The sequence below is a fragment of the Borostomias antarcticus genome, assembly GCF_949987555.1.
Source record: "Borostomias antarcticus genome assembly, chromosome: 27".
Classification (NCBI taxonomy): domain Eukaryota; kingdom Metazoa; phylum Chordata; class Actinopteri; order Stomiiformes; family Stomiidae; genus Borostomias; species Borostomias antarcticus.
In genome coordinates this window covers 3,532,029-3,542,812 of record NC_140260.1, presented here as the reverse complement: position 1 = coordinate 3,542,812, position 10,784 = coordinate 3,532,029, and the positions used below count along the sequence as shown (strand labels likewise).

General features: G+C 43.6%; 1 protein-coding gene across 2 annotated transcripts in view; it reads left to right on the top strand.

Annotated features, from left to right (window-relative positions):
* The first annotated feature begins 311 nt into the window (after nt 1-311).
* The window catches only part of LOC311326393 (NACHT, LRR and PYD domains-containing protein 3-like), a 138,723-nt gene continuing 128,250 nt past the window's right edge, over nt 312-10,784 (top strand). For both annotated transcript variants that reach the window (XM_084459284.1, XM_084459285.1), the window contains exons 1-4: nt 312-659; nt 1,353-3,240; nt 8,265-8,438; nt 10,353-10,526. In XM_084459284.1, coding sequence (XP_084315410.1) covers nt 362-659; nt 1,353-3,240; nt 8,265-8,438; nt 10,353-10,526 — 2,534 coding nt within the window. In that variant the 5' untranslated portion in view covers nt 312-361. The remainder of the gene's footprint in view (nt 660-1,352; nt 3,241-8,264; nt 8,439-10,352; nt 10,527-10,784) is intronic.

Below are 10,784 nucleotides of genomic sequence, written 5' to 3'. Positions count from 1 at the left end.
GTCTCATAAATCCTAGCCCTAACTCTAGCAGCACTCACACACTCTCTCTCACTCTCTCTCTCTCTCTCACTCTCTCTCTCTCTCACTCTCTCTCACACACACACACACACACACACACACACACACACACACACACACACACACACACACACACACACACACACACACACACCACTAGTTTGTCCTTGATAGAGACAGTCTTAAATCTTTTTTACATCCCAAAAACCCGCCAACACCCTCTTACCCTGGTGTTCCTACTGTATGAAACATCTCTTAACACACATGGTTCCTCTGTCCCTGCAGTGAGGGGAGCAGGGCAGCCCTGACTGAGGATCAGTCCAGGTGTGCTGTGTGTGAGCAGATGCTGAGGGACCCAGTCCTCACCTCCTGTGGACACAGGTTCTGCAGAGCCTGCATCACTTCCTACTGGCAGCAGCCTGGTCCATCAGCAGACCACGCCTGCCCCCAGTGTAGAGAGAGACCCAGAACACCACCTGGTCCATCAGCAGACCACGCCTGCCCCCAGTGTAGAGAGAGACCCAGAACACCACCTGGTCCATCAGCAGACCACGCCTGCCCCCAGTGTAGAGAGAGACCCAGAACACCACCTGTACTGCAGCCACCCAGAGAGCAGTACGTTCAGAGAAGTGATGAAACAAGTAAGAGATTCACTTGGTAATCTGCTCTCTAACATGATTTAGATCCTCTCACCATCTGTAGAGCTTTGCCATGCATTCATCAAAAAGGTCCAAGGCATTCTTCTTGATTAAAAAGCTTTAATTATCGGCTAGTTCATCTTAGAACAGAATAAAATAAAACAGCCAACATGTTTTGGCCATGCGGCCTTCATCAGGGCGAGTTACAAACTAGAGCAAAAGTCAGTAGAAGGCCTTAATAGGCTAAGCAGGCTGCACCCATGGGTGCGGCCAGTGATCACAATTCTAGACAGCTGTGTAGCTGGGAACTGGATAAATCATGCTGCCCACAGGAGGACATCCTTGTCACATTTACATTACTGACATTTGTTCAACACACTCAAGACTCAATACCTAGACTAAAGAAAAGGACAACAGGAAAATACACAAAATCAACATCACTTGTCCTAGGTTACAGTCACATAATGAGAGAAAATAAGAAAATACATATATAATAATCATAATCAATAACCCTTGTAAGCAGGAGAGAGGACTACCAAATTCCTGAAGGTAGAAGATCTATAGAAAATAAATCATGTCTATAGCATCATTCAGCCCTGGGGAACGCAAAGCCTGTAGTCATATTTGTAGTCATATTTGCTATGAATGTTTGTATTCCTGTCAATCTAATTTCTTGTACTTCCTGTCTCTCCTTAGTTGTTAGAGGTCTCCAAAGAGCCGTAGAGGATCATAAAGCCACTTTGAAGAGGAGGTTTGAACATGTGATTGAGGGAATCATAAAAACAGGGAATGCAACCCTCCTCAACAGCATCTACACTGAGCTCTACATCACAGAGGGACAGAGTCAAGGGGTTAATAATGAACATGAGGTTTGGCAACTTGAGAGAGCATCCAGGAAACAAACCACATATGAAACACCCATCAACTACAATGACATCTTCAAACCCCTGCCTGGTCAAGAGAGACCCATCACACCCCTGTCTGGTCAAGAGAGACCCATCACACCCCTGTCTGGTCAAGAGAGACCCATCACACTCCTGCCTGGTCAAGAGAGACCCATCAGAACTGTGCTGACTGTGGGCGTCCCTGGTATTGGAAAAACCGTCTGTGTGCAGAAGTCAATCTTAGACTGGGCTGAAGGAAAGGCAAATCAAGATGTGGAAGTCATGTTTGTGCTTCCTTTCCGGGAGCTGAATTTGATTAGACATGTCCGGTACAGTTTACTCCAACTGCTGAATGTTTTCCACCCAGAACTACACATGGAAGATGCAGAGCAACTTGCTGTCTCTAAAGCCACGTTCATCTTTGATGGTCTGGATGAGAGCCGACTGCCCCTAGACTTCAGAAAGAACCAGACCTGCTGTCATGTCACAGAGTCAACCTCATTGGATGTGCTGCTGACCAACCTCATCCAGGGGAATCTGCTCCCCTCTGCTCTCCTCTGGATAACCTCCCGACCTGCAGCAGCCAATCAGATCCCTTCTGAGTGTGTTGACCGGGTGACAGAGGTACGAGGGTTCAATGACGCACAGAAGGAAGAGTACTTCATGAAGAGAATCAGTGATGAGAACCTGGCCAGAAGAATCATCTCACACATCAAGACATCAAGGAGCCTCTACATCATGTGTCACATACCAGTCTTCTCTTGGATTTCTTCCACAGTCCTTGAGCACATGCTGAGTACAGAGAAGCAAGGAGAGATGCCCAAGACCTTGACTGAGATGTACACACACTTCCTGCTCATTCAGACGAAGCTGAAGAACCAGAAGTATCAAGGGGAAATCAAGACCGACCAGGAGGAGCTCTTGAGGGCCGACAGGGAAGTTCTCCTGAAGCTGGCAAAGCTGGCGTTTGACCATCTGGAGAAGGGCAACCTCATGTTCTATGAAGAAGACCTGAAAGAGTGTGGCCTCGATGTCCAAGAGGCAGCAGTGTTCTCAGGAGTTTGCACAGCAATCTTCAAAGAAGAGTCAGTGCTTTTTCAGAGGGCAGTCTACTGCTTTGTGCATCTGAGCATTCAGGAGTTTTTCTCAGCTGTCTACATGTACCATTTTGTAACATGTTACAACCAAGCAACCAAGAAAATGGAGCCCTTCCTTGCTGCTGTGCGCGAGGAGCTGTCTCTGAATGAGATGCTGGAGGGGGCGGTACGCAAAGCTTTGCAGAGTGAGAATGGACACCTGGACCTTTTTGTCCGCTTCCTCCACGGCCTCTCTCTGGAGTCCAATCAGAGACTCTTACGAGGCCTGCTGCCTCAGATTGAGAGGAGTCCAGAGAGCATCCAGGAAACAAGCAGATTCCTCAAGAACAGGGGGGATGAGGAGAAGAACATCTCCCCAGACAGGTGCATCAATCTCCTCCACTGCTTGATGGAGATGAATGACCATTCAGTTCAGCAGGACATCCAAGCTTACATGCAGAAGAAGACATCAACCGAACTGACTCCAATACAGTGCTCAGCGCTGGCCTACATGCTGCAGATGTCAGAGGAGGTTCTGGATGAGCTTGACCTGAACAAATACAACACATCACAGGAGGGGCGGAGGAGACTGGTCCCAGCTGTGCAGGTCTGCAGAAAGGCTATGTAAGTATTCATCTTTCTATACCATTTGATCAATCTATTTAACCTTGTCTGTCCCATTGACCCAGAGGTATCTTCTGGAAGGGAGCCCTCCAAACAAACAAAACATGATATAAAACTATAAACACAAAAATACAATTATAGATACAAAAATACAAAACATCAGATACAAATGAATATAAAATACAATATACAGAATGCACAGTGCTGAGTAAGGTGCTAAACACTTAATGAAAGAAATGATCAGAAAAGATCTGTCCTTTGAATTGGTCCCTGATCTGTCCTTTGAATTGTCCTAATGGACAAAGCTGCCTAATGGACAATTCAAAGCTGCCCTCCTTGTCTCTGTACGTTCACTCAAACCAGAAATGTGTTACTATTCCCTGTTACTAAAACCCCTTACCCCTTACTAAAACAGTTCCCTGTGTTACTAAAACCCCTTACCCCTTACTAAAACAGTTCCCTGTGTTACTAAAACCTCTTACCCCTTACTAAAACAGTTCCCTGTGTTACTAAAACCCCTTACCCCTTACTAAAACAATTCCCTGTGTTACTAAAACCTCTTACCGCTTACTAAAACAGTTCCCTGTGTTACTAAAACCTCTTACCCCTTACTAAAACAGTTCCCTGTGTTACTAAACCCCCTTAACCCTTACTAAAACAGTTCCCTGAGTTACTAAAACCCCTTACCCCTTACTAAAACAGTTCCCTGTGTTACTAAACCCCTTACCCCTTACTAAAACAGTTCCCTGTGTTACTAAAACCCCTTACCCCTTACTAAAACAGTTCCCTGTGTTACTAAAACACCTTACCCCTTACTAAAACAGTTCCCTGTGTTACTAAAACCCCTTACCCCTTACTAAAACAGTTCCCTGTGTTACTTAAACCCCTTACCCCTTACTAAAACAGTTCCCTGTGTTACTAAAACCTCTTACTCATTACTAAAACAGTTCCCTGTGTTACTAAAACCTCTTACCCCTTACTAAAACAGTTCCCTGTGTTACTAAAACCTCTTACCCATTACTAAAACAGTTCCCTGTGTTACTAAAACCTCTTACCCCTTACTAAAACAGTTCCCTGTGTTACTAAAACCCCTTACTCCTTACTAAAACAGTTCCCTGTGTTACTAAAACCCCTTACCCCTTACTAAAACAGTTCCCTGTGTTACTAAAACCCCATTGAAATGATCTCGTCTTCACTACTTTGTTCCTCATCCATCTACAATATTTACTACAATTCTGAATTTATGACTGAATGAGCCACAATTAAGTTACAAACACAATTTACTATACATATGAAGAGTACTTGCCTATTCTCTACAGCATGATATTTTAGGCAGAATACTTTTCTCGCCGTCAGCTAGAAATATTTATGTCTGCTTCACTCCTTAACTCTTGCTATCATATAGGAATGCTATCATATAGGAATGCTGTCATAAAGGAATGATGTCATAAATGAATACTATCATAAAGGAATGATGTCATAAATGAATACTCATAAAGGAATGATGTCATAAATGAATACTATCATATAGGAATGATGTCATAAATGAATACTATCATATAGGAATGCTATCATATAGGAATGCTATCATATAGGAATGCTGTCATATAGGAATGCTATCAGATAGGAATGCTGTCATATAGGAATGATGTCATATAGGAATGATGTCATATAGGAATGATGTCATATAGAAATGCTATCATATAGGAATGATGTCATATAGGAATGATGTCATATAGGAATGATGTCATATAGGAATGATGTCATATAGGAATGCTATCATATAGGAATGCTATCATATAGGAATGCTATCATATAGGAATGCTATCAGATAGGAATGCTATCATATAGGAATGCTATCATATAGGAATGCTATCATATAGGAATGCTGTCATATAGGAATGCTGTCATATAGGAATGCTATCATATAGGAATGCTATCATATAGGAATGCTATCATATAGGAATGCTATCATATAGGAATGCTGTCATATAGGAATGCTGTCATAAAGGAATGCTATCATATAGGAATGCTGTCATATAGGAATGATGTCATATAGGAATGCTGTCATATAGGAATGCTATCATATAGGAATGCTGTCATATAGGAATGCTATCATATAGGAATGCTGTCATATAGGAATGCTGTCATAAAGGAATGCTATCATATAGGAATGCTGTCATATAGGAATGATGTCATATAGGAATGCTGTCATATAGGAATGCTATCATATAGGAATGCTGTCATAAAGGAATGCTATCATATAGGAATGCTGTCATATAGGAATGATGTCATATAGGAATGCTGTCATATAGGAATGCTATCATATAGGAATGCTGTCATATAGGAATGCTATCATATAGGAATGCTGTCATATAGGAATGATGTCATATAGGAATGCTATCATATAGGAATGATGTCATATAGGAATGCTATCAGATAGGAATGCTGTCAGATAGGAATGCTATCAGATAGGAATGCTGTCATATAGGAATGCTATCAGATAGGAATGCTGTCAGATAGGAATGCTGTCATATAGGAATGCTATCATATAGGAATGCTATCGGTCAGTGTGTCATTAATGCCGTCCACCAGGAGAGCTGGAAACACGTCTAGCCCGCTGCCAACAGACTGAGGCCCTTCGTCCTTTTATGTTCTCTGAATGCCTCGCTCCGCTCTGTCAGGCCCACAGTTATTTACCTTTAGTCAGAGGAGGGAGGAAAGAACACATATATAGAAGTATCAGACTCAAAATATATCCCAGCTACTGATGAGCCCCACACAATGCTCATTTCAGTTCTGTTATCATCCAAGGTTTTTTGGTTGAGTTGCCTACACAGCTTGAATGTTTACTCCCTGTCTAAAGCAGCGCTTATCTTGTTAGCTGACACTATGTGGACTTCACCGTGTCAGCATCTGGGAGAGCTGTGTGGTAGTTTCTCAGTGCTCTCGTGTTCTCCCGTGCTCTGGGAGAGCTGTGTGGTAGTTTCTCAGTGCTCTCGTGTTCTCCCGTGCTCTGGGAGAGCTGTGTGGTAGTTTCTCAGTGCTCTCGTGTTCTCCCGTGCTCTGGGAGAGCTGTGTGGTAGTTTCTCAGTGCTCTCGTGTTCTCCCGTGCTCTGGGAGAGCTGTGTGGTAGTTTCTCAGTGCTCTCGTGTTCTCCCGTGCTCTGGGAGAGCTGTGTGGTAGTTTCTCAGTGCTCTCGTGTTCTCCCGTGCTCTGGGAGAGCTGTGTGGTAGTTTCTCAGTGCTCTCGTGTTCTCCCGTGCTCTGGGAGAGCTGTGTGGTAGTTTCTCAGTGCTCTCGTGTTCTCCCGTGCTCTGGGAGAGCTGTGTGGTAGTTTCTCAGTGCTCTCGTGTTCTCCCGTGCTCTGGGAGAGCTGTGTGGTAGTTTCTCAGTGCTCTCGTGTTCTCCCGTGCTCTGGGAGAGCTGTGTGGTAGTTTCTCAGTGCTCTCGTGTTCTCCCGTGCTCTGGGAGAGCTGTGTGGTAGTTTCTCAGTGCTCTCGTGTTCTCCCGTGCTCTGGGAGAGCTGTGTGGTAGTTTCTCAGTGCTCTCGTGTTCTCCCGTGCTCTGGGAGAGCTGTGTGGTAGTTTCTCAGTGCTCTCGTGTTCTCCCGTGCTCTGGGAGAGCTGTGTGGTAGTTTCTCAGTGCTCTCGTGTTCTCCCGTGCTCTGGGAGAGCTGTGTGGTAGTTTCTCAGTGCTCTCGTGTTCTCCCGTGCTCTGGGAGAGCTGTGTGGTAGTTTCTCAGTGCTCTCGTGTTCTCCCGTGCTCTGGGAGAGCTGTGTGGTAGTTTCTCAGTGCTCTCGTGTTCTCCCGTGCTCTGCAGCTCTGTTGTTGTGTGTGATCACGCGTGCACCTCGCTCTGCACGAATGCTCTTTACTGAGCTCTGTGTGTCTCCCCTATATGTTATGTGTAATGAGTTTTAGTCAGTGAGGCATTCTTACTCCCATCTATTCTCTGATCTTCTAAAAAAGATTGTCGGTCTTTAACTGGTCAGAACCAGCTGGAGCTGACCCCACTATAACTTTTAAAAACTGCTACCTCAGCGCTTGGCATGTTTCCACCTCCTCACATTGCACCATACATACATCCAGTGAGGAGTAACACGTTAGAAAGTACCCGTGCGCAATGCATCAACAATCCCTCACCTACACGGCTGGCAGCTCTGTCTATGGCTCTGACAACGGGAGCTCTCTGCCATGGAAACACCAACACTATTTCTCCCTCCTCAAGATCAAGGACTCAATACTGGTCAAGTGTAATCTATGTATAGAGGCCCATAAGGTGTGAACCTGAATCAGTTATTCTGAAAGCACAAATGCCATGGAAACAGGTATTTTTCCTACCCTCATTCCTCGTTATTATTCTGGAAAAGGTGCAAATGCAGTCACCTCTGTCGTGGTGCAGCAAACTAGCCCAAACTAGCCTACTGCTGATTTCTCTAAATCGTATGCTACCAACGGACACATCACCTAGAAGCTGCGTCAGTTATCGATTCATATCATTGTGGATGGCCACAAGTTAAAAATGCCTTTTTTGCAACATAGGACTTTCATTTCACTATTCATTTCATGTAGGCTCCTACACATGATTGAAAAGTGATCAGTAGTGACTATATTCTGTATTGGTCCATGTAGCCTACAGCATGCAGCGGGCTGAGAGCTGACTGTTCTATCATCTTCTAGGCCTGTACATCAACATTGAGATTTAAACCTGTAATTTGAGCTGTATGTGTTCATTTCCCCCATATCAAAATATAACATGCTGTATACTGTAAGCTATCAAATTAAATGTTTGAGAAGCTTCTCCTCTTGAGGTTGGCTTATTGGTTTGAAGGCTAGGAATGTTGTAGGTCACTGGCCAGACATGAGGTAGCCTACGAGTTATTGAAAGCTGGGTACCCTTTATTAAGCCTTAGGCTACATATGACATGTGTATATTAATGTGTATATTATACAAATCATATCATTAAGATTAGCATGTCATTAAGGAACAAAAAGTCATACATGTTTACTTTGTAATTTCAGACTCTCTGGATGTGACCTCAACGAAGCCTCATGTGAAGTGCTGGCCTCAGCTCTCAGCTCAAACTCCTCCCACCTGAGAGAGTTAGACCTGAGTAACAATGACCTGCAGGATTCAGGAGTGAAGCTGCTCTCTGCTGGACTGGGGAGTCCACACTGCAAACTGGAGAAACTGAGGTCTGTATCCCTGAGCATATTCACATGTTAAATGATGGGATTTAAATGTCTAAGTAATTGTACATCTCAGTCCTTGAAGAGGGATGTTTTGAGCATCAACATTCAAGTTGAGAAATTATCTTTGGACTACAGTACATACAGTAGAGTTGACAAAATAGGGACTTTCATGTCAAAGCATACATACAGACATATACAGACTGTAGGTGGTGGGTGGGTCCTTTATTGAAGGAACAAAGACACAATCAAGATTAAATACAAATGTACATTGGGTACAAAATATACGCAAAATCCCAATACACAAGAGTGCAAATAAACAATGTGTAAAACATGCCTAGGTGTACATGATGAAGTATCAAGTAGTAATTCTACAACAGAGAGTTTGGATACTTGATTCTGATTGGCTAGCAGCCGTGGTAAAATACTCTGTAACCCACGGCTGCGACCGCATAACAATTAGTTAATCTCATTGACGAGGCCATTGATAAAATCAAGCGGTAGGCTATGCTTTGCGTAGCGACCACTCGCAGCAACCTCACCTTTTTCGTATCCTATTACAAAAACGCACTCATCAGTCCGACTCCAACACTTCCAAACCCCTACCAGCAAAAATGAGTGCTCTGGAGAACTGTTTTAATAACTGCACCATGGCTGGAAATATTCAAATAAAGGTGAACCACCCGAATTATGCCTTATGGCTTATGTGAACAAGGCCAACCCAAATAGGCGAGATAGCCATTTAATTCAGAACTATAGCCTATCGCCGAAGATTTTGTAATCCTAAAATGATAAGAATGATCAGTAAATAAATGATTGAATGTTACTTCTGAGTGTTTTTTGTGAATATATATATGTAGTAACCGTTGTAGAAAAGCAATTGACCACGAGAGGCAGTGGGTTACAGGGGATTTTACCACAGCTATACTTCTAACAACGCCCCGTAGCTGTGGTCAAATCCCCTGTAACCCACTGCCTCTCGTGGTCAATTGCTTAAGTAGGCTATAGCATGTTGGTAAATGTACATGTCCTGTCCAAAGAGCCTTAGCACCCTCCAAGCTGACACAGGTCCATAGTGTCCAGCCAATCAGGACGCTGATTGGATGCTGAGTATTCATTAGAGCATGGGTTCCCAAACTCCCATCAATGTGGGCCTCCCCTCTGAAAACAGTGACACACCCACGCCCCCCCAACCCCCCAAATGTGTCCATCTTGCAAGGCAGCGTCAGCTAGCCCATAACGTTACACAGCTAAGTTAGCTCGGTGGCACCTGTTGCTAGTTAACGTTATGACGTTTTCGCACAATATATTCATGCCTGCGGGGGTAGGCTCTCTCTGCACTATCCACACATTTAGTATAATATTATAGTATCTCTCCCATTATTTATTTCAATCTTCTGACCTTTAAAATCACGTTTCATTCATAAAAACCATAGACATTTAAAAAATAAATAACATGTTTTTCCTTCTTTTTTTTCTAACCATCCCTCCGCGCCTCCCCTGACTTTCTTTGGGGCCCCCTGGGGGAGGCCCGCCTCACAGTTTGGGAATGCCTGCATTAGAGGAATGAAAAACCTGCTCATGACTAAAACATATTAGATGCAGCAGCACTCTCTCTCCTAGCTCCAGAATGAGTCAGTCTGTTTATAATTCAGTCTGAGAGAGGAAGACAATATAGCTGTCATGCCTCCTTTTCACCACTAGTGTAGCAGTGTTTGTTTGTAGAATAAATGTCATCTTTGTCACAGTTAAATTATACAGAAAGCAAAGCTACTATCACAGAAGACTGAAGTGAAGAGTGAAGTTACCCGTTTCTGTACTTTATTAGTCTGAAAATGTGTTTTGCCAATGAAAACACGCTTTCTCAAAGCACTGATTACTGGTGAAAATGTTTGCTAATACTTGTCCTTGTCTCCTCAGCCTGAGTGGATGCAGATTAACAGAGACATGCTGTTCTCTGCTGGCCTCATCTCTCAGCTCAAACCCCTCCCACCTGAGAGAGTTAGACCTGAGTAACAATGACCTGCAGGATTCAGGAGTGAAGCTGCTCTCTGCTGGACTGGGGAGTCCACACTGCAAACTGGAGAAACTGAGGTCTGTATCCCTGAGCATATTCACATGTTAAATGATTGGATTTAAATGTCTAAGTAATTGTACATCTCTGTCCTTGAAGAGGGATGTTTTGAGCATCAACATTCAAGTTGAGAAATTATCTTTGGACTACAGTACATACAGTAGAGTTGACAAAATAGGGACTATCATCTCAAAGCTTACATACAGACATATACAGACTGTAGGTGGTGGGTGGGTCCTTTATTGAAGGAACAAAGACACAATCAAGACTAAATACAA